The sequence below is a fragment of the Dermacentor andersoni genome, chromosome 1 (genome assembly GCF_023375885.2).
Source record: "Dermacentor andersoni chromosome 1, qqDerAnde1_hic_scaffold, whole genome shotgun sequence".
NCBI classification, from domain to species: Eukaryota; Metazoa; Arthropoda; class Arachnida; order Ixodida; family Ixodidae; genus Dermacentor; species Dermacentor andersoni.
In genome coordinates, this window is record NC_092814.1 from 119,248,266 (window position 1) to 119,272,961 (window position 24,696).

Genomic DNA, 24,696 nt, shown 5'->3' on the forward strand with positions numbered 1-24,696 from the left:
AACACTTTTGTTTCATCGCCTGAAGTTGTGCGCGACTTGCTGATTAAGAGCTGAGGTTTCTTAAGATGAAATCATGCGCTGTGCTCTTAATCATTAAGGAATTTGAGGCATGGGGCACCCTGGTACACCAGGTTTACCCCATACCGAGGGTTTGTGTACCCAGGTTGTGTAGCTCAGGTGGGTCACTGCGTGACCCACCTGAGGTCTTCACAGCAGATGTCACAAGTCTGTTGGATCTCCTTGACGAGAATCACCGCTCAATGACTGTCGCAGACCTTCATGGATACTACGCTGCTGTCGCTGATAAGTGGAGACAGACAGTTGAGAGGAATCTTTGCGATGCACTCCAGTACATCACTGAATCGTTTTGGTGGTGTTCAAACTGTGAATCCAAATGTGAAGCATTTGCTACCCTGCGCATTTGAAACCTATGTGCCGATATTTAAGTTAGTGTTTCGACATGAGTAAACTTAAGAGTGATTTTGCAAACTATCAGAACTATGAAATCGGTAACATTGTTGAGCCCCTGTCGTTTTGAAGACTTCACACTGTCCAGCGCTTTCTCGCTGCATGCCAAGTCTCCTGGCTTTCCCTGCTTCTAGCGCAAACGTTGAAAGGGCATTTTCAAAGCTGAGAATCAATCGAAAGGAGCGCACTTCCATCAGTGACAGCAACCTTGTAAAGTATGCTTGCGTCTATTACAACAAGCCTTAAGGTTGTAATACGCACAGACACAGTTATTTTGTATTTAGGTATTTGTGATCGTGTGTGTGTGTGTGCGTTCAAACCATCCAGACCACTAAAATACGCTTCCTGTGTTTTTATGTTTTTGTGTTCAGATATCATTTCATCTATGATTTTGGAGTACTGAGAATAATCCAAAATTAAACTCCGAATTTCAGAGAATTGGGGATTTACGAGAAATAAACTCCGATAAATGCCAAATTTCTGCCAAAAAATTCCGAAAAACACCCTCCTAATTTCAAGAAAAATTAACTCCGAAAACATGGAGCCCTAGCTATAAATGAAAAGGAATTTTTACCTTAACTTTTTCGCCCCCGTTTTTATTACATATATAAAGCAGAAATTTTACCAATTCACGACTGGGTGTACAACACCCTAGCATCTTTGTTCCAAACCTACTGCAAAAATATCCCAGGAAATGGTAAAATGCTGCTAAATTCCCCGACAGCGTACAATGAAAAATAACAAGACAACATTTCAAAAGAGGAACATTTATACAAGACTTTTTGCACACAATGACAATTGCTTGCTCAATTTGTGCTTCAATCTTCTTCACAAGCTTGGTTAGTTCTGCTAGTGGCCGATTTTCTTGTGCCAAAAGTAAATGCAGTGCATTCATTGCCGTGAGCTTGCACACTCACTGCTGTGTCAGGACATATAATCATGCTGCAGTCACATAGCTTAAATTATTTCATGGATGAATGCGTGATATAAACTTTTTCAATTTACATGCCATTCTTGCCGTTCTCTTGCCACTGTTTTTGTTATGGTTTCTTGTTTCATTCTTCATAACTATAATGCACCCTTTGTTGTACTTAAGTTTTCATTACAGCACTGAGGTACACGACTAGGGTAAGCTGGCATTGTTGAACACCTTGATTTAACAACTACTGTAATGCCTTCCCTTAAATGATGCTAACAAGTTGTTGCTTGCTAGCCACAGCAAAGCCAAACATGTGCTAGTCAAAGTGCACACAACATTAACTCAAACAATATGGTAAAACTATCACAGAATGGGGAAACATCTCTTTTTTTATTATATCATATATGATGGCCACTGTGTAAACAAAGGAAGCTAATGATCCCCAATGCAATGAACAATTTTGAACCAGCCCACTGTGCAATAACCAAAACCCTGGGAGTTTAGGTCTAGTTAGAAATAATTGTGTAGCAGAAATTTGGTTCCCAGAGTTTTACGTGTCTATTAAGTGCTCACTTAAATGGGAACACAAATTTCTTTTTTCACTGTATCCATGTCTATGTTTTAGACTCACAGTTGGCATGTGTTTCTGTTTCATGTTTTTGAGTGTGTTCAGCCTATCGTCTACAGCAGTAAAGTTAACATACAACACATGCGAGGCATATGATAAAGGTTTCGCACCAGTTTACATCATGGCTTTGACAGGAACCTTTCTTTTCAGCCTTGTGCAACTAACCTCTGTGGACTCAAATTTAGTCAGCATAGTAGGAAAACTAAAGCAAACCACTCAACAGCTCTTTCAATAGACTCTAAAGGTAGCTTGCAAAATTCAAGCCTAGTGAGCATAATAGGAATAAAAGACCACTGAACAGCTATCTCACAGGAGACTCTAATGAGGGTTTTATTTCACTCAACCTAGCTTAGTTGTGCTTTCACATGCAAGGATACAGTGTTGATCAAAATATCACCGGGTCTGACGAGGCGATGTCCAGCAGGAGACAATGAACAGCCAAAAGAAGATGGTTGCCAACACACTAACAATGGAAGCATTCACCTACACTTCCTGATAAATAGCGAGTCTGCATAAACCAAGTGACATTACTTCACAGTGTGACATCAACTATAAATAACAAGTCCCAAATGACAGAAAGGGCCGAGGTGGTTGACTTGTCAGATCACACCCCCATAATAGAGGAACAGAGGAGGCAGAAGAGACAGGTGGTTGACGCAGCCACACAGTCACCAGCTGCGTGTGCCTGCTGTCAGGCCTCGGGAACCATCACCAGTACGCTCCATACGCCGCTCCACAACATTCGTGGGCACCGCTTTGCGATCGTAAACCTGACCAAGCCAGGCAAAAAAGTCAATGAACCACGTGGTTGTGTTGATACGGCAGCCCAGCTCGCTGGTGCGGTAGTCATAGGGAAATGTGTGATGATAGTTATGGAAGCCTTCACCATGGGCCCCAACAATAGTCACCAGGTTCTGTCGTGGGCTAATGTGCCGGTCATATGGTCTGTTTCCCCAGATGTGTGCGGCGCTGTTCACCAGCCACGTCATGTTGAGTGTGAAGCAGTAGCGAGTCAAAGAGCAGACCAGAAACGAGTTCCACAGAGTCTCCCCCCACAGCCACCATGGCAACACAGCCGGAAGGATGAAGCAAAGGGACACCATCAGGGGCAAGTAGTACCTGTACAACAAAGAACATGCAGCTTGGTTTGTAATGAAAACACATTTGGAATACTTTAAGGTATCTTCATATTCTGGCAACATGTTTACTCCATGCATATGCACTGGCCACGTAAACAACCTTATTTTTTAAGTTTTTATTCAGCTTCAAAATGCACACTGTGCCATGCCATTGTTAGCTGCCATACTACTGTTACAAGGTATCCTCAATATGACAGATAAAGTTGCCAAACAGTGACACATACCTTCTTTGAAAGCGGACAACTGGGTCAGCCAGCAGATCACTCATGTCGATGTTCTTGCCCTTGTTACGTACATCTGGGTGCTTGCGCACAAGAAGCCAGCCAACATGTGAGAAGAAGAAGCCTCGTGTCGCATCATGTGGGTCAGCAGTTGTCTCTGAGTACTTGTGGTGCATCCTATGATCTCTAGCCCAGTCAAATATATCATTCTGAAAGAAGCCACAAAGACAAGTCAACTTCAGCACATTTCTACATCAATCTAACCCTTTGGCAGCAGTTCCTTACTGGTTCTGCACAACATCACTCGTATGGATGAGCTAATGAGTAGCGTGCATCACCTATAGTTGGTGACAATCTAAGAATGCAGTGGGAAATATACAAGGCTTCTGTTAATTCGACTCTGGTTAATTCAGTCCCAACCCAAGGTCCCAGCCGGCACCCATGCATTTCTATGGGCGTAAACTTTAGTTATTTCTATCCTAAAATTGGCCTTTGCCAGATAATTCGAACTTGGCCAGTCAGAACGCACACACTTGGCCCCTATGGTGACCCCAATAGCGAATCCTTTAGTGGCAGTCTGTCGCAGCGGAGCTTAGGGGACAGTGAATACGCTGAACACATGTCAATCACCCATCGAAAATGCCTATTTTCAGCCAACCCTAGAAAGGTTTTCAAGCAATAATCGTAGCTCACAATGTTCGATTACGGTATTTACCCGATTCTCATGTGATTTTTTTCTTCAAGAAAATATACACGAAAATTAACCGCGTGGTGCAATCGGATACAAAACCGCTTTCACAGCGTTTGTATGCTTTACCCCATCACACAAATGTACTGCGGCAAAGCTGATTTTAAGAAACCAGCAACCATTGTGCAACAAAATTTTGTTTGCTAAAAAAATCGGGTGCGCATTAGATTTCTACTTTCTTTAGGAGCTTTAGTGTATTTCTACATTAATTTTCGACTTTGGATACACAGAAATTGGGCACACATTTGATTATGGGGGCGTGTTAGACTGGCAAATACTGCCAATTGAATTGGCTGCGTGTTTTAGATTTTTTTTATGCATTTTGTTTAATTCGACCAGCCTGATAATTCAATCAATTTTGTCGGTGCGGTCAGGGTCAAATTAACGGAAGTCGACTGTACATGACTGTTCAACTTGGACAAAGTGCATAAATGTGCCAGTCAATTACGTTAGCAAATTTACGTGATGTTATGGTGGAGATTACCTTAAACTTATCAGAGTCTCTCTCAAGAACTATGTTTTAACGCGACAGGAACTCGTGTCGCAGAAAAGCCGGTGTCGTCGGCGTCGGCCGTGAGCGATAAATCCCAGAAGGCCCTTCATAAATAAACATCTTGCAAGATGGGCTGGTGGGAATTGAACCAGGGTCTCCGGAGTGTGAGACTGAGACGCTACCACTCAGCCACGAGTTCGTTCGTTCAAAGCGGGACAAAATCGCCTCTAGTGAGTTGAATGCGGTGTTGCCTTAGAAACGTGCTGTAGAAAGTTATACTGCGGTGTATATCGGTAATTATGACCATGTAACTTACAGAAGTCAGTTTCATGAGTAGCGAAGTACGTTTCCACTACATTTCTTCTGCGCACACGCAGAGACATCTTGTGGCAAACACAGAAGACCCCCTCCTCGCAATGTACGGCGCTGCCCCTACACGTGGCGCGCCACTCGCCCCATGATCGCGTCCGCCTTCATGGCGCGTCGCGGCCCGGCTATCTGTGCCGATCGCGACGTTTGGCTGGCGTAGATCATTTGAGTAGGCGGTGCGAACGGGGTGCGATAACGCTATCGCGTTCCACTCTTGAAGGCATAGCTTAAGCGTCCTCCAATTTTTTTTAAACACTGATGCACAGAGGGCCTGTGCAGTGGACAGATATGGAAGCAGCCAAGGGAGTTTTGGAGCAGCTCTAGCAGGAGCAAATTTGGCACATTGTAGCAAGTTTGGAGCAGAAGATATGCTTCAGGAACAGCTTGGTAAAAAAGCTCAAGATGAGTGAAATAAAGGCGGATCAAGAAAAGGTGTTCTTTATTTGACTTTGCAAAACACTTAAGTTGCAGCAAGTCAGTTCTGTGGAAGCCCGCCAGGTGGAGGAGTTCATGAGAGGGAAAAATTGTCATCTGCCCGAAAAACGAAACCCAGATGGGTTTCTCAGAAACCACAATTAATGAAGTTACATACCAGAAGTGCCAGACTAAACGTAACCAAGAAAAAAGTAACTGAGGGCTTTACGGGAACAGCATCCACTGTATGTTGATAGGCATCTGTTAATGCTAGTCAATGGTTCTTTTTCGTTGTGCACAAGCAACTAATATTTAAGTTTAATTAGCTAACGTTGATTAACTTACTTATTGGATAAGTTGCCAATGCAAAGTTTGTGGAGGACGTTAAGAAATGACCACTGAAGTGTTCAAAGCAATCTAGTTAATTTGTGGTCCCTGTTTTTGGCAAAAGTGAAAGAAAAAAAAAAGGAGCCCACAAAATTTTAAAAAATTAATGTGACAATGGCATCACCGCACCAGTGATATCAGCGCTGTCAGACATAAACATCTTCATCAAGTGCAATGTGTATATTACTCATGTGCAAACTAGGGGCACGGTCTTGCAACGGTTCAGTCCAGTTCAGTTTATTTCCAACACAATGTTGGGGGTCCTCCAGGCAAAAAAGTTGTCATAGACAACTTGAGGGGACCTGGGGACCATACAGACAGCAAGCAAAGCAATACAGTTACAAAAGCACAATTTGAAAGGCTTTACATCACAGGGCATTTAGAAATAGTGAAAATAATATACAATGCAAGATAAAATCAAATACAGATATGGCAACTACGAACATACAATGAAAACATAGAAACATGAAAAAATTAATATGCACTTGTGTTAAAGGGTTCTTCACTCATTCAGCAAAAAACTTCTTATTTGAGACTTGAAGTTATAGTTTCATGCTGAAATTTATTTGTGAATTCACACGCTTTATTAGCGCGGCGGGTATTTGATAAGAGAGGACAGCCCTTCCGAAATTTGTAGGTGTTCGTGGTGTTGTTATCCGTTCGTTACGCAGTGCATAACGAGCTGACGTGTGTGCTGAATGTAGCAGGTTATGTTTATGTATGTGCAGCAGGAGTTTGTAGTCATATAAAGTACTTGCATTGAGCGAATTGTGTTTAATAAGCGAAGGATTAGTCACACAATTCGCTCAATGCAAACAAAGGATTAGTTGCATGAGGGAAGAGGAAGACGACGCTGTTCGATCTGTTGTCACCTCAGCTCTGTAATTTTTGCATAGGTTTTGCTATTCATTAAGTGAGTTATTTATATCCTTGGAAGACGGCCGCATCTTTAAGGCGGTACTGTCCCTATGGGAAGGGTACGGCTGCTCCGGCGCCGGCATCTTTAAAGGGACAGCGCCATCCGAAAGAAGCCAGCGTGGCGGAGGCGGCCATGGCCTCGCAAGGTGTGGAGCTGCCAGACATCAGGGACGATAAGTAGTCCAGTGCGTCATCATCGCTCAGTGGGGACAGCACAACTATCGTTGACCCTGACGAGGAAGTGGCTGATATGGCGGAAGTGGACAGCGACGGCTTAAAGGTGGTGAGTCATCGGAAGCAAAGAACGGTCGCAATCCCAGTGGTAGTTTTGCCAACAGAGAAAGGTGTTGATTTGAGAGAGCGGAACCCTATCAGGCTCTTCGAAGCCATTAAAGTACTGCTGGGATCTGCACCGATTCGCAGCCGCTTCACAACGCAAGGTGCTCTATATTTAGATATCGCAACGGAAGAGCAAGTTGACATTCTTCTCCGGTGCACTCAGATTGGCAACATAAGAGTTAAAGCCCGGCTGCCCCACTCCTACATGACTAACACATGTGTTATTAGGGGAGTACCAGTGTGGTATTCGGAAAGCGACCTTCTTGACTACTTGAAACCGCAAGGTGTTCAGCACATGAAACGTCTGATGCGCCGGGTGGAGAATCAAGAAAAAGAATGGGCAGCGAAACCTACTAACTCTGTTGTGATAACGTTTGCTCCCAACACCGAGCACCCCAAAAAACATGACCTTGGTTTTACCAAGCATGCAGTCAAAGAGTTTGTTGAGCCTCCTCCCCGATGCTTTAGGTGCCAACGCTTTGGGCATGTGGCAAAAGTTTGCATCAAAGATCAACGTTGCAAACGATGCGGTGGCGCCCACGATTACAAAGCCTGCAAGGCAGATTTTGCTTGTGCTAATTGTGGTGGTGACCATCCAGCGAGTTTCGGTGGCTGCCCCTTTCGTGTAAGCGCCTGACACCGCCGATTGTCCTTCATTAGTGGTCCCAAACCACAACCTACTGAGAAGCGGATACCTGGAAGTGACGAGTTCCCGGCGTTAGATTCGGAAGTTGAGTTCCCTGCGTTAGAGTCGGAAGTTCGTAGCGTGGTAACAAGCAACGTCAGTGAGCGACCTGAGCCTAGCAAGACGGCAAAGTCCTCTGTGGGTGAGTCGGTTGTTCGATCTGCTGCAGCAAAAAGTGTCCAAGATTCTCAGCAACCAGATCACAGCTAGACTCGACAACATGGAGGACATTCCCTCGTCTCAAAAGAGATGAAGAAACCAGCTGCAGTGGCCAAGAGTGGGTCCCAGTCCGCAACTTTTGTTGAAGTTGTGAGGCAGTGCGTACAGCAAAATAAGGAGCTAAAAAATCAGGACCTGTCCGACCTTCTGCGAGTTTTGTTTGAAGTCCTGCGTTCATATGTTCAAGCGATGCAGACTGGCACCCTGAAGAACTTTCTACAGCTCGTTCTTTCCTTTGAGTCCATGATTACCACCTTCGCAGCGACCTTTACCTTACAATATGGCTAGTCTTCTTCAACCTCATGCAACTAAATATCACCGAAAAGTGCCGTTTATTATGCAATGGAACTGCGCTGGGATTATAAGTCGATTAGCAGAACTTAAATTATTTCTGAAAGATACGTGTGTTCCAGTATTGGCCCTCTCGGAGGCTGGCCTACCAAGCGGGAGATTTTTGACTGGATACGGTGGCCATAAGAATTGCAGCATAAAGTCATTTCCTGCGGGAAGTGCACGAAGAGAGATTCCTCATGTGGCTTTGAACGTCACCGATCTTTGCACCGAGAGTATTGAGGTAGCGGCTGTGAGGATACGGCTTGGCTTCCGAACTCTTTCTGTTGCATCCGTATAAGTGTCTCTGCGGAAGAAGGTAGCAATGGACTTGTTTCTACAGCAGCTTTGTGACCGTTGCCCAGCGCCCCGAATTATCTGCGGGGACTTCAACGCCCATCACTCTGTCTGTGGTGACAGGAACACAGATTGCCGCGGACGCAAACTTGTAGAAGTTATCGACAGTTTGGACCTGTGCGTGGCCAATGACTTAAGTCCCACTTTCTTCCGGCCTCCAGCCTCAGCCACATCTATAGACCTAACCTTGCATTCATCTGACGTCCGCGTGAAGTGGTCAACTGCACCTGACCGCATGGGAAGTGATCACGATCCAATTTTAGTGTTTACTGCCGACTCCCATATGCGCGGCTCTAAAATTAGCCATGTTGTTAATTGGGACAAATACAGGGAGCAACTTGCATGTGTTTCTGGTGATGTGATAGACAAAATGATTTCTGGTAAGATGGCTGCTACAACAACGGTCAAGTTGCCTAATCATTTTCCGACTCCGGATTTAAAACTCTGGAACCTTTGCGCAGCATGCAGAAGGGCGGAGCGACAACTGACGCGGAAGAAGGACGACAGATCCTTGAAGACGACCTTCAATAGGCTTAACTCTGCCATTCGACGCCATACGAACAAGCTCTGTAGGTCGCAGTGGGCGTCCTTCTGCGCTAGCTTGACGGTTTTCTCACCGATGACGAGAATTTGGCGAGTCATTGGCAGTCTTGCTGGTGATTCTCGTCCTTATAAACCTTTCGAAGCGCTTGCACTGCGCAAGCAGAAACCTCTCGTGTGCTTGGCAGAGGAATTTGCAGATGCATTTGTAAGTGCAAGTTCTGGAGTTCATCCCTGCGCTCTGCCTGCAACATCTACGCCTGTGATGGACGTCCCGTTTACACTTCGAGAGTTACAGACAGCACTCAGCAGCCTGCGGCGTCGATGTGCACCAGGTCCTGACGGCATCACCAACCAGATGATGCAGAACGTGCCTCTGGAACACCGGAAGATGCTCCTAAGCTATCTCAATCGAGTGTGGGAGACTGGCGACGTTCCTCCTTCATGGAAGGTGGCTTGTGTTGTCCCAGTGCTGAAGCCCGGCAAAGAAATGACAGACTTAGCCTCGTATCGTCCTGTATCACTGACGTCGTGCGTGGCTAAGCTCATGGAGAAGCTGGCAAGTAAGCGTTTATCTTGGTGGCTTGAAGATAGAAGGGCTCTGCCAACATGCATGACTGGATTCCGAACAGGTTTAAGTGCGCAAGATAGCGTCTTGGACTTGATAAGCCATATTGAACATCATAGAGCTTTCGGCCTTTCAAGACTAGTTATTTTCCTAGACGTATCAAAGGCTTATGATAGCGTCCTTCAGAGCTCAATACTAAATAGTTTGCAGGCCATGGGCGTACAGGGCTATCTTCTGCGATTCATTCACTCACTAATCAGTGATTGTAAAATTCAAGTGCGGTTAGGAAGTACCATAAGCACCGAAAGGGCGGTATCGCAAGGTGTACCTCAGGGAAGTGTTCTTTCCCCGGCGCTGTTTAATGTTGTAATGGCTGGTCTTCCCGCTGAAGTGCAAAAACATTGCAGGCATGTCCATATGTCGATATACGCGGACGACATTTGTCTTTGGTTAACCGGATATCAACACAAGCGTTTAGCTCTGATAGCTCGACAGGCATTACTTTCAGTTCAAAATTACCTTCAAGGTGTAGGGTTGACTCTCTCGGTGGAAAAATCTGGCTTCATGTTTCCAGGTAGAGGAAGAAGGTATTCGCGGCTGAAGATAGACCTTGATCAATCTTGCGTTCGACAATTGAAACACAAGCGCTTTTTAGGCGCCATTATTGACTACCGCCTACAGTGGCCACGAGCTGTGGACTCTGTTGTGACATCGATATCTTCGCGTCTCAATGTGATCCGTAGAGTTGCAAGTGAGCAATGGGGAAATCACCCTTCTTCAATGATCAGGTTGCACGATGCACTAGTGACGAGTCGAATAATGCATCAGCTCCCTTTAATTTCCCCCTCGATATCACAGCTGGAACGACTTGAGGTTCTGCACAGAAAGGGCCTAAGAAGGGCTCTTGGCGTTCCGCAGACTGCTCCTAACAATGCAGTACTTTATGAATCTCTATCGAGACCTCTTAGCCTAGTCGCTTCACAAAGGTTATTGATGCAAATTGGCCGCCTCAAACAGACGGCAGCCGGCCGAGCCCTTCTACAGTGCCTTCGAAAGAGATCCGAGTCCCGAGCGTACTTGGCACTAAATACTCTTGGTTACCTGGGTCTTGACGCTAGAGGTTGAACTAAGAGGTTGAAACCACCTTGGTCATTCGAGAGTCGATTGTTCGTTGACAATTCCTCACGTACGCGCTAAGCGGAGTTCTCTGGCGGCAACGCGTTCGCTGGTACTGGAACATCTTGAGACTGAATATGCACGTCATCTTCAAATCTTTACTGATGGCTCTGTGGACAAGGTCAAAGGATCTAGTGCAGCTGCTTTTCACATTCCCTCTTTGATGTAGATTGGTCTGTTTGCTTCACTGCAGTCGTGTCCTCTACAACGGCCGAAAGCGTTGCCATTGAGGCAGTTCTAAAGAAACTACGGTTTTGTACGCCTCAACCTGTTGTCATTCTTACAGATTCAAAATCTGCCCTTCAAAGGTTAGAGCACGGGTTCCCTACTGATGCCTTATGTCTTAGCTCCCTACACTCGGTGCACAATCTCCATATCAAAGGCTTCTCCATACGTTTCCGATGGGTGCCCTCGCACATAGGTATCATAGGCAACGAGATGGCGGACAGCCTCGCCCATAGAGCGCTGTACGGGAATCCATTGAGAAGAGAGCCTCAAGAGGACAACAGACTCTTCAGAGAAGCGGTGTTGTGCCACTTTAGTTCTTTGTGGAGCTCACCTCACAAGCCATGTGTGATCAAGGGTCTCAAAAGAAACCAAGCCACCTTACTGCTCTGCATTCGCACGGGCTCTGCTCGTACCCCTGCGTGGATGTATAAGACTGGCCTGGCCTTATCACCATTATGTTCAACGTGTGGTGTGTGCGGTGACATAGAACATTACCTAATGTGCTGTACTGTGTATAACGCAGAAAGGAGGGTGTTATTCGGGTCCCTCAAGAAGACAGGAGTTTCTCACAGTTCTCTTCAGGACATTGTTTTCCCGCACGGGAACCGGTTGTGTAGGAAGGAGGTCTCTCGCCTTCTTTTAAATTACCTACAGGACACGGATTTGGCCTCCACATGGTGAACTGAGGAGTGACCATTTGTAATTGTGAGGTCTGTGTCTGATTATGTGATTTATTTATTTTAGGTGTCGCTACGGTGGAGCAATTGCCGGCAGCAACTGCAAGGCTAATCCTACCAGTAGCCTACAACTCAACTCAACTCGAGGATTAGTTGGTAGATCTTTGGGTTCACCATGGTAATTCTCAAGAATCCTCAGCACTTTCTTCTGCAATACCTCCAGTTTGTTATATAATTCGTAGTCGTTGTAGTACCCCAAACTAGTGTGCAGTAGGATAAATGGGAGTAGAAGTGGGCATAATATATAGCTTTCTTTAGCTGCAGAGGAATTAGATCTAATAATTTGAATAATAAACCAACTTCTCTGCTAGTTCTGAGGTTAGTTTGTTTAGGTGTGTATTCCACGGCATACTTTCTTCAAACCACACACCTAGAAATTTCTGACATTTTACGCATGCTATGACGGTGTCCTGGAATGTCAGCGTGAGTTCAGTCACATGTTTTGTTAGTGGGTTTGAATAAGACGTAGTTAGCTTTTTTTAGGTTCAGTGCCAATTTATTTGCATGAAGCCAACTTTCAAGCTGAATTAGGTAGTCGTTAATCGTGTTCTGAAAGTCATTAAGTGTACGCACAGCAAAAAATATATTGGTATCACCTGCGTAAATGACTAACTTTGGGGAATTAGGTACATCAAATATATCGTCTATGTAAAGTATAAATAACAAGGGCCCTAGAATCGACCCCTGAGGTACTCCTTGTTTTACTGTAGTAGTTGGGGAAATAACATCACCAATTCTTATACACTGTTTTCTGTGGGAAAGAATTTTTTAAAAGATCTAAGGCAACGCCATGAATGCCGTAATCATGAAGTTTAACTAATAAAATCTCATGGTTAACACAATCAAATGCTTTCATAAGACCAATGAAGAGACCAACGGTATAAAGCTTATTTTCAATGTCATTCATTATTTTATCTTTAACACATAATAATGCTAGTTTAGTTGTTTTATTTTTCTGAAAACCGTACTGTGCGTCATTTATTATGTGGTGCTTAGTTATAAAATTCACGAGACGCGTGTTAATAACATTTTCAAAGACTTTGGATAGCACGGGCAGCACCGAGATTGGCTTGTAATTACATACATCACTAAGGGCCCCACACTTGTGTATTGGGCATATGCCTGCAAGCTTAAGATCGGAGGGGAAGATTCCAGTTTTCCAGCATTTGATTAATTATATGCGTTATTAATTATCGCTTTTCGAACTGTTACAAGATCGCACTACTTTGCGTTTAATAATGACCGAAGATATGTGCCAAAAGCGTCTGACACATCGACAACAGTGCTCGGCTGGTCGTTCTCATTGCCCGTATATGACAACGTTTGCGTTGAGATTGACGCAATCTATGGCATGCAGAAATGTCACGGGACTAGAACAAAGGTCCGCATGAATCCTAGCTTGCTTTAAATGCTGCTATCAGCTGTTCTGTTAACGTACTCCACAACTCTTTCATTGACATCTCATTGGTTGGGGAAGTTATAAAGTTAGCTAATTAATCATGCTGGGGCACAATGAACAATACTCACATTAACCACCATGAACAACACCCATCAATATACAGTGAATGCCATTCGCGTAATGCCTTCTGTGATTTTTCAAGTCTTGTCAACATTCAGATGGGCCTCCCAGCTCGAATGAATGTACACAAGGCTAGGTCCACGAGATCCTGGACTAGGGTTGCCGCCAACGTCGGATGATTCCACCGTTGGCTCATCTTTATAAAATAAAGTTCATTCCGGTGGGAGAGCAGAATACCGCAGAATAAATGTGAAATTATATCCCTGGTCATTGCTTGTTTGCCAATGTTACACACTGCTTGCCGAGCAAAAAGCTTTTTTTTCCTTTTAAAAAGAAGTGAAAAAATTGTTCACTCGCTTTCAGATCAACATTGTCGACCAATATTTTGCACAAGCTTGGTTATTCGGGCTTATTTGCGACTTGCAGATGCCATCAAGCCACTGTAAAACAGCAACCGATATTTTGAACGCCGAATCAAGGCTTATTAAAATTTTCAGGCTCCGTTTGCACAATTGGCATCGTTAACATCATTACCGTGAATGCAATTTCTGACGTTTGCGCATTCTCCGACCTTTTACGACTGCCATTTGGCCGCCTAGGTTGACTAAAGCCATAACTTTACGTCCTCAGCTTGCATTTTGCAGTGGCAAAAGTCTTATCTTGTGCGGTGTTGTGCAGCAGAGTACCTCGAGTCCAAACTTCAGTGACGATTACAGTTGCCATAGGATATTTCTAACGAAAGCAAGCAGGTCATTTGTCAGCATGCCGCACTACCATACCGTTAACTAGACGTGGTGCACATGTGAATTATATTTTAAACGTTACATGCATAAGTGCTTGCCATTATACGGCACAGACTTACCAATAGGGTGCACAGGTGAGCCCTAAAATGTATTAAGAAACTGCCGAGCTACACAGTGAACAGACTATGATTTATTCATTCAGATGAAAGCGCGGTTTTCTTTCCCGGCTGTCCCACAAATTGAGCACCAGTTCAAATCATCTGTAGCTGGTCCGCATGGTACGCAAATGCATTAGACTTATATAAAACATTCGTAACGCACAATACAACACAAAACAATTTTGATTTTCCTGCGGCCAAGTTACAATGCTCCACCAAACACATCTACACTCAAAAGACTCTGATGACGAAACTGATTGCTTAGGCTTGGATTTCAGGGCTCAGCGCTAGCTAATATATAGCTGCGTGGTTGCCACACAACACACACATCCTACAAAATTTAGCGATTGCATTCTATATTAGCGTTTTTGCACGAATTGGTGCAAGGTGGCACAATTGGCACAGCACTTCCATCACCGAGTGTGGTTTTATGGACAGAGATTGCCCTGAATTCTTAGCTGTCACAGGACTTGGTGCTAGCTGAAATGCACTGATTTGCATATGTTACAAAAAATCATTATAACTCATATTACAATTCTATTACAAGTCCAGAAGTGCAATACACGTATTTTGTCATTCATATGTTTTTCTGGTTTAAATGTCCTCAATTACAGGGCAAAGTCATAAAATAAAGTCAAACAAACATTTGAGCTTATTTTTTTATTTGAGCTTATAGTACTTGCTATTTGTTAAGGAGCAAAATGATGAGTAATCTGCTGTTTTCCTGTTAAGGAATTTCATATTTAGGTTATGTCACAGGGACCTATAATAGACCATTAGACTTGCGCTTTTGAATCTAAAGTTACTAATTTACACCCTATAAGGGTGACACAAAGTACAAAGACACTGCAAAACAACTGTAGAACAAAAACATGCCATAGTTCTACCATGCATTACTTGGGTGACGAACACTGTTTTCACATGACATTGTTTCTGGGAGAAGTTCAGCAATTTGTAGAAATTAGTGGGCACTGCGGTCCTCATTTGCATGTGCATTTAGTTACATGCTGGAACTTTCCAGTCCATTGTACTCTGGATTGTTAGTTTCTGCCTAAAACAAACTAAATTACTGCAGTGCCGACACTGTTGACCCTGCAACGACTACATGTTCCGTTGCACTGACAAGAGACTACATGCTGATCAGTGTGTTAATCAATGAAAACACAGAAATGCCATATACCTGCTTAACTAAGGGCACAACAGGGGACTCTTCTAACTCTCAGCAGCAGAGTGGGCATGGTCGAGCGGCAGCAGCGATGAGGTCGCCCAATGTAATTTGCTTTTTCGTACAGATGCTGTATGCCTGTGGCGCATGGCCTACACCATCGATGGTGCCAGAATACCCCCTATGGTTACGACCAGGAGCATGTTCAAACCTTTCACTACCACCGGTGCTTCCCTCCTTCCCAAATCTGGCTTGGTATTCTGATGGGCCAACCACGACAAAACTCGTTCTTTCGGGACAACCGCATCGACACAGACTGCGCCGTACCTATGGAATAAAGGCAGCGCGTACCTATGGAATAAAGGCAGCGCGCCATTTGATATGCACTTCAGTGGGCGTGGTCGAGCGGCAGCAGCAATGAGGTCGCTTAATCCAATTTGCTTCTTTGTACAGGTTGGTTCATGTTCTCTTTATTCTCAACAAACCAGCAATCGACGTTTGCTGCTCGTACCATACCCAAGCTTCGTTCATGATTGCTGCTGACTGCTTTTCTGTAGCAAAGTTGCTAATTTGTTCTGGCGACATCGAACTTAATCCTGGGCCTCCTAAATTAGACCCTAACCACAACGGAGACGTAATAGCTGTAATAGCCACTCCCACTAACACTATGAAATCTAGTCACACCGAAATGATGGCCTCGCTTAACGGTCAAAGCTAACCAGAATATTCTAGAAGACCGTGTTACCGATCCGAGTGTTAGACTGTCAGCTGTAGAGGATAAAGTAAGCGCAATAGAGCAACTTCGTGGCGATGCTAACATACACCAAGTCGTTTCAGACACCACCAAAGGCAAGATGCCACCTTCCAGTCACGTTTAGACAACTATAAAGATCAGTCACATAGAAGTAACTAGGTTTTCTACAGTATAGCTGACAATCTGAATTAAACATGGTTGAGATCGGAGGAAATACTGCGTAATGTTCTGCAGGAAAATTCTGCACTGCAACTTCCGCTAGAAGCTATGGCACATGCACATCGTTTAGGCACTTATCTTTCAAACCAAAACCACCCACTTATCATACAATTTCCTTCTTTCAAGCTTAATGATTCAGTATTTTCTCAGAAATCTAAACTCAAGAGGAACCGAATTACTGTGCACAAGGACTTCTGTAAAGCTAGTAGGCGTTCATGCAGCAAACTAACTGATTTCGGTAAGAAAAGCAAACAGAAATTTGCTGTAAAATACAATAAGCTCTACATAAACAAACAATGATACGTGTACTGTTCACTTACAGAGAGGATTTGTGAAAACGAAACACAGAATACCCCGGCTGTAAGTGGTGGGCCTCGTGCCTCCTTTACTTCAGCCCAAGCTTATAGGTCTGCCCAGCAACCCATGGCCGCTGAGGCAAAACGTAGCCGTGATGTTTTTTTTTTACAAACACAAGAAGTATCATAAAAAAATGTGATGCCCTTTGCTCACTGATTGACACCTCCTGCACTGATGTCGTCGCCTTGACCGCAACATGGCTATCTGCCAAGATCAACAGCTGCGAGCTCTTTACTTGTGCAAATGATTATAGAGTTTATAGGCACGACTGTTGTGATCATTCTGGTCGCGTTATTTTGATAGCAGTACCTCACAATTTAGATTCTTAGGAAATCCCCGTGCAATCACCCATTGAATTGATTTGTACGTGTATTTGCCTCAATCACAAAGATATGACTTTTTGTACTTGTTATCAACCACCAAATTCTTCTACTACTTTTTGCGATGACTTGCATGACTGCCTAAAAAAATTTGTGTCCGATTTCCAAATGCACCACTGTTCCTTCTCGGTGATCTTAATTTCCCTGGAATTTAGTGGTCCAGCTCTTTTCATACAACCACTACAAATTCCACAGTGTTCTATTTTTGTTGATTTGTGTGCCACATTTAATCTTATCCGAATGGTTAACAAACCCACTCGTGTTACATCATCATCAGCAAAAAGCAAATATACTTGATCTAGTACTAACCACGTCTCCGCATGCCATCTTGTCTTTAGCGGTTTTACCAGGGTTAAGTGACCATTAGGTGATACATTTCACTATGCCAACGTGTTCACCTCGCCCCTCCAAACAGTATAAATTTCTTCGTAACTTCAACAGAGCGGACTTCCAAACCATTAACATTGAGCTTCAAATCTCTTCAGATGCCCATTTCCCAAGGTTCTGGGATAGAACTGTTGAGAAAAACTGGTTATTATTTAAATATGCAGCATCGGAACTTACAAACAAATATATACCCCTTCGTAGAATACCCAGTGCAAAGAAATCGCCGTGGTTCAATGCATCTTTAAAGCGGCTTTTAAACAAGAAAAAACATGTTTTTCACAGTTGTAAAGCTGCTCTCAATCTGCACAGGTGGTCTGCTTATCTTACTATAACCTCAGAGTATAAAAAAGCCCTTTGAGATGCCAAACACAAGTTTTCTCACAGGACTTTACCCAACTTGCTGACTACTAACCCTCGCAAGTTCTGGAGTGTCGCAAGCGAGCACAAAGTGGTTGACAAACGGCTGAAATCTGATAGCAGCTCTTTTGTGCCAAAACATGAGTGCTGTGATCTTCTAAACAACATTTTTTTTTGTCCTTTAATCTACTGTTCCATCATTTAATGCTCTGGTTTTTATTCAACTGGAATGTATTACTGTTGACTGGGTCGGGATATGAAATCTTATCCGTCATGCAAAAGTGTCGTCATCCGCTGGTGTTGGTGATATTAACTACAAATTTCTTAAAAACACTGAAACATACTCTTCTAATATATTGTCCTCTATCTTCACTCAGTCCTTACAGATGAACATGCTAGGGGGCAACTGGAAGGTGATTCCGGTACACAAGTCGGGTGACGTCATTTTTGCCCCTGAACTTACAGACCCAATTTATAACATCTATACCTTGTAAACTTACAGAGCACATAATTTATTGCATCTAGTTACTTTTCTAGAGACTAACCAGCTTTTTTTCTTCTTTTCAGCATGATTTTCGAAACCACCATTCCTGTGAAAGACAATAGCATTTACTAATGACTTGTTAGCAGCTTTACACTGCTCACTAGGTGTAGATTGCATTTTTGTAGACTTTGCCAAAGCGTTTGACACTGTGTCCTATAAACTACTTCTCCTCAAACTTAACACACTTAATATTGATGTCAATGTTATTAAATGGATAGGGTGTTTTTTACACAATTGCACACAATATGTGATAGCTAATGAACATAAGTCCCATTATTGTCCAGTGGCGTCAGGGGTTCCTCATTGTTCCATGCTCAGGCCGCTTCTTTTTCTCATTTACATCAACGATCTCCCCACATCAGTTCACTCTAATATAAGATTATTTGCTGATGACAGCACACTTTACAGTAAAATTACTAACTTATCTGATGCCTGCATATTGCAATCTGATCTCAATGACATTTCTCATTCGTGCGACACTTGGCAAATGAAACTGAACACTAACAAGTGTAAATCAATGGGAATAACATGGCCTGCTATCGATTCTAATCCCAATTCTTATATTATTAATGGTTCCCTTCTAACTACGGTGACTTCGTACAAGTACCTGGGGATTCACATCACTAATGATCGTTCGTGGAATGTGCATGTCAAATACATTATTAAGAATGCCAATTGCATACTTGGTTTCCTTCGCAGGAACTTTTCCAAAGCCCCAGTATCCTTAAAAAAGCTACTATACAATACCCTAGTCCGATCCACGGTAGAATATGCCTTGTCTGTCTGGTATCCCCCAACTAGATCACTAGTCACGTCCCTAGAATCACTTCAAAATTGTTCTGCATGCTTCATTCTCTAACTATTCATGCCATTCCAGTATTTCACAGATGAAAAAAAACTTTAGATCTTCCTGACCTTTCTGCATGACGCCGCCAAGCCCGACTATGTGTATATCACAAATTGATTACTTCAGTGAAAACTTGAAACAACTTCTGTTCACCTCCCCTCATTACGTATCATCGCGCGTTGACCATCATCTCAAAGTTGGGGTGCCGAATTGCCATACTAAATGTTATTACGAATCCTTTGTTCCAAAAACCAGTATCGACTGGAATCGCCTGCCTACCTCCGTCGTTTCCCTCGCAGCACCCGCACCCTTTAAAACTGTAACTGAAGAAATTTGTAATCAAGTGTATCTGCCCTTATATATACATATATTTTCTATGTTTGTTCACACTACCAGTCCTCTCTGTAATGCCCCACGACCTTGAGAGTACCTGAATACATAAATAAAAAATAAATTAATGTACAATTCAGTTAATAATGCAAAAAACTATGTGCAGATTTTTTTTTTAGTATACAGTATGTGCACTTTTTTCAAGTGCCCTTGACACATCAAATTGTACACACGAACAAGTTACTGTACAGCCATGAGAACAAATGTTACTCGCTCACCTGAAATGCCATGGTCTGGAAAATCATCACCATGATTCGGTAGGGCAGTTTAGCTTTGTATGACTTGTGAGACCACAGGCGGTGGGAACCAGCTGTCACTCCAATGCCAGACACCGTGTAGAGGACATAGGCTGGACAAACAGTACACAAAACATAAAACACTCTGTCACCTGTTTAAACATGTCGTAACATAATGAAATGCACATCTGCTGATTATGGCACAGTCAAAGAATTGTGACATGTAATGATATGCTACCATCACAATATACCACACCACTGACCTGACACATCAACATTCTGGCTGCACAAAAATAAAAAAGATATTAATTGATGCCTTTGCAGCTTCTTTTTTCAATCTTGCTCCACCACACGTTCACTTCGCTAGAAACTTTAATGCAATATGACTGGCTTTCTTCACTTCAGGATCCTCACTCTCTAACACAAAATGCTGCGCATAACAAACAGCTTTAGCCTTGTTCATTGTTTTAGTAAACAATGATAGCAGATATTGATATGACATTTAGGGTGATGTCAAACCATGGAACATGTTGCACATCACTTCCTGCAAACAAAGTTGTTGCTGGCCCTGTCTACAACATTTGCCAGGAAACATGTCTCATGTCCAAGAGCCAATAACTTGCACGGCGACAGCCCCGATTTCGGAGAATGGATCACTGATGCTGATGATAAGTACCACAATGTGAAAAGGCACTCAGCAATACTCTACATTACCATTAAATGGCCATACTTCTTACAGGATCCTCATGAACAAGCCAATGTGTAGCTACAGTGGAAACCACGTATATTGAACCCACATATGACAAATTATTTTGTATAATGAACAGTAGTAAAGTCCCCATAAAATTTTTTGTGTAACATTTTTATTTTATATATTGAATTACCTATGTATCGAATTTTTTTGTGATCCCCTTCAGGTTCGACTGCATTGCATGGATAATAATGCAAAGCTTTTTTTAGCTAGCAAATTATATAAAAAGCTAAACCAGTTGATCTTCACACACAAAAAAGAAGCACCAGAAGTTGATATAGCAGAAAAAACACGACCATACGATTGTGGCAACAACTACACATGACTAATTATAAGCTAGCTTTTGTGTTTTCTTTCTTTATTCATTTAGATTTTTTTCCCATGGGAACATGGTTACAAAGTTCAAAAATATTTTCTGGGAAGTACTGTGCGAAGTTCAAGGTGAAGCTACACTTATGACACACAGCTCTTCCTAGGCCAGAACTCAATCAAGCAAGACTGATTTACAGTAACACAGTACAAGCACAAGTAAAATAGCTAATTACAAAAATTTCTTGCAAATACAGCAGGTGCCCCAGGTTCACTCAAAAAAGAAAACATGCCACTGGTAAAGTAAATCAAGTGAGCACATTATTAAGCAGTGCAAAAAACTAACGATTTTCTGCATGACAAAGGTTTTGCTGAAGACCATACCATATATACCGCTTGTAATGAGTAAATGAAAGAAAAAGCACACGAAGGCATAATAAGCTGTTATTTTAAAGGCTATCAAGCATTGTCAGTAACTTTCCAGTTCCCAAATGAGGTGCGTTAAACATCTTGTGACACAGTCGTGATGCGCTAACTGTGCGAAAAGACAAGTTATATGCCTTGTCCTACATAGAAACACGTTGCATTGAGCTCTAAGCATAAAACTGAATAATGTGGCCTAGCAACAACACTGCATCCCGTGTTTATATAAATATGATGATGCCATTATTGTTGAACAGATTTTTATACTTAAAGGCAGCATGAGGACTGCGATAAACACCACAGCAGACGCAAGGCACGTTAGAGCTGCCACCAATGATTTTATCTGCAACCTGGAAGCTTGACACTGCTATATCATGGTTGCTGCACTGCTACTGTACAGTGGAACACTCTCATGTGCGGTATTTCTAAGTATCAATGTCACTGACAAGCCATGTTCTTTTTTTTTATTCTATGGTTCTGATGGCATCACTCACTGCTTATAGAATATTGACGCACGAATATATTGAGCAGCTGCTTTTAATTTCCCTCTTTCCATGAGCATTAGATCTCACATTAGGGTCTCATGCGTCAAGCATTAAGCTACTTGTAGGGCCACATCAGGGTGTGTCCATGAAATTGTCCAAAAAGAAATTCCAAATGCCTTGGGAAAACTATAGCTGGCAAATTTTGCCTTTATAAGTAAAAATGGGCCTAAAACTCTACCAATTTTAGTGTCTGTAGCCAAATCCATGTTGATTGAAACACAATGGCTACATGGCTCAAAAAGATAATCCAACCTCATGCAGCTTGGCGACAAACAAAATGATAGCATGTTTGCTATTACTGAATGCATGTTAAGAAATCTTAAAACAGTGAAATTTCTGTTTCAACTTTCACCTACTACAATGAGCAAGACACTGGTACATTTGATGGATGCAATTAAAAGTGATACAACTGTTCAATTTTCCCAGGAAAAAAAAAATATTATAAAAAAGACCACAGTCGTAACTCAGTTCAGAAAAAATTGGGAAATAAATATTTTTTCAAATTGATGCCCTACCCAGTTCCATTGATTCAATGGTGTGCGACTGAATTATGCTGCTCATTATATGAATTTAACATAGCTTTACTAGATAAATGTTCATAAACCCTAAACATGTTGTTACCCACATATTACATAACTAATGTGTTACTTTTATAGCCATCTGCTACAAAGAGAAACTAAACGGCCGAGCAGGCAGCAGTTGCTAATGTTTCACAAAAATAAAAACGAAAGTTTACTTTGAAGCGAGAAAATTGGTGTGAAGTAGGCACGCATTACAAATTGAAGAGCGCAGGATCACGCTACGTTTGTTGCTTGCTTGGCAGTAGCAAGCTATCCCTGTATTTAGCATCAGGGCAGGTTTCTGATCATTAAATTTCCAGGGCTTCTACTACGTAGGGCCACTACCTTGATAGCCATGTCTATCAAGGTAGCCAGACACCTCCAATCAAATGTGGCACATACTGGTGAACAATTATAAAAAGTCATAGCGATGAGGATATCCTTGCATTAAGTGCCTGACCTACTGCCATAATTGCTTCATGCACGTCAAGCAGCTTTTATGTTCAGCGCTGACAAACAAAATGCAGAACATCAGGAGCGAGTATCCGCACCTGACTTATCTGCAGTTGTAATCGCTCACTTTACCAAAATGAATCACTTGTTTTGAACATTTTTGAGCTAGTCCAGTGACAAATGCAGCAGGCATATTAAAACCAACCACTACACTTGTGATAAAGAAAAAAAAATGAATAATCTGAAGAACACTGCATAACTGTCCTACCAATTAAAAAAGGTCTCCAGCATTTTCGCCCCCCCCCCCCTCGTTTCATATACCTGCTTGCTAGCTGCCATTCAATTGAGCAAAAATAATAAACGGAGAACGAAAAAGAAACTAGCGGTTCGTATACGTTTTATGACACTGCCACGGTCTCCACAGAAATTGCAACTGCATGGGCACGAAGCAAGAAAGGAGAAAAAGAGAGAAGGCTAGAGTGACGGACAGAGGGAGAGAGAGAAAAGGAAAGGCAAGTGGCCTGGCTCGTGATGCTGCGCAGACAGCGGTGCGCTGCAGCACGCGCGAGCTTGCGGCGGCTGCGGCGAATGAATGAAACATCCGTCAGCCGCCAGAAGCGAGCCTTACCGGCGAGCACGGTCTTCCACTGTACGGCGAAAAAAATCAAGTAGAAACCGTAGATGGAGATGAGGTGCAGGCTTCCCATTAGGATCACATTGCGCCATACGATCTCCATCTTGTGCTGCTTGGGGGCAGGCCGCTCCTGCGTCACGGTCTCCGTCACTGTCGACATGACTTGCTTCTGCGAACATTAATAGGAAAAATCTATCTTAGTGAAATACTCACACAACATCCGATAAATTTGAATAAAGGCTCCAAACTACGTACGCGGGAGGTATCTAAGACACGGTGAAATTATAAACGCCGCTCATCTGCTCAGCTCAGTGCAGCGCGAGCATCTGTGGCACCTACTGGGAAGGTCCCGCACGGCCAGTTCGTGCTGCCTCACAAGATCAAGGCGCTATGCAGGAAAGCCAACATCTCCATTGCTGCACAGCTACGAGCACTGCACACGGCCACTACGCTGCAGGCTATATATCCTTCGGGGTAAACGGCCGTGCGACGTCGCCAAGGATAGAAAACCGACATGTAGGACGGCTATTTAATGTTTTTACATTTCAAAGCAATGCAAATGGGTGGAACAACGTCATACAGATGATGTAATAATGCATGTGTAGGTGGTTTATGTGAAATTCTGATTTACCGCTGTCTTACAAAGCGGCAGCTCAAAGCTCAGAATGCGAACACAGATGTCGCGGACCGATGCCAAGTGTGCGCAGCACATACATCCACAGCTAAGAGTTAATCTAAAGATTCACATTAAGCGTATGAGGCCTAGGCAATCTGACATACTAGAAAAACTGACCGTCGGCATTAGGCCAAGTAGCGCCGGCTGTGCCTGTACATCTACTACTCGTTGGGCTTACTGTGTCGCCAAGCCCTGCGGGCCTTGCTGGCGGGCAAGCACATTCAAACGAAACTCCACGAAAGAAGCACTTGCCGGGGGTTATTTCAGGTGGCAGACGGTATCCAATGTGACAGCTTCGAAGGCGCTACCGCAGCACTAATTTCAGAGACGTGTAAACGTTGGTTTAGGTGATTGAGAAAGAATGGATCACGGTTCCATAGACCGACCGGCAACACAGGAGAGAGGA

At 43.2% G+C, this 24,696-nt stretch overlaps 1 protein-coding gene across 2 annotated transcripts; it reads right to left on the minus strand.

Moving 5' to 3' along the window:
- Positions 1–1,219: 1,219 nt before the first annotated feature.
- LOC126545745 (stearoyl-CoA desaturase 5-like) lies at positions 1,220–24,696 on the minus strand. Of its 2 annotated transcripts, none has more exons than XM_050193709.2 (5): positions 24,543–24,696; positions 23,609–23,783; positions 19,922–20,052; positions 3,379–3,584; positions 1,220–3,134 (listed from the first exon to the last, which is right to left on the minus strand). In XM_050193709.2, exons 2-5 carry the CDS (start codon positions 23,772–23,774, stop codon positions 2,684–2,686), a joined length of 954 nt encoding a protein of 317 aa, XP_050049666.1. In that variant the 5' UTR covers positions 23,775–23,783; positions 24,543–24,696; the 3' UTR covers positions 1,220–2,683. The 2 variants fall into 2 exon arrangements, with proteins under 2 accessions (XP_050049666.1, XP_054917928.1); XM_055061953.2 differs by lacking the exon at positions 24,543–24,696 and adding an exon at positions 24,408–24,507.

Bases quoted from the DNA above. Each gene is read 5' to 3' on its own strand.
- LOC126545745 (XM_055061953.2), bottom strand. The intron at 20,053-23,608 runs GTAAGGCTCGCT...CTGTTTGTCCAG, and splicing joins GTGGAAGACCGTGCTCGCCG to CCTATGTCCTCTACACGGTG. The intron at 3,135-3,378 runs GTATGTGTCACT...TTTGTTGTACAG, and splicing joins GTTGTCCGCTTTCAAAGAAG to GTACTACTTGCCCCTGATGG.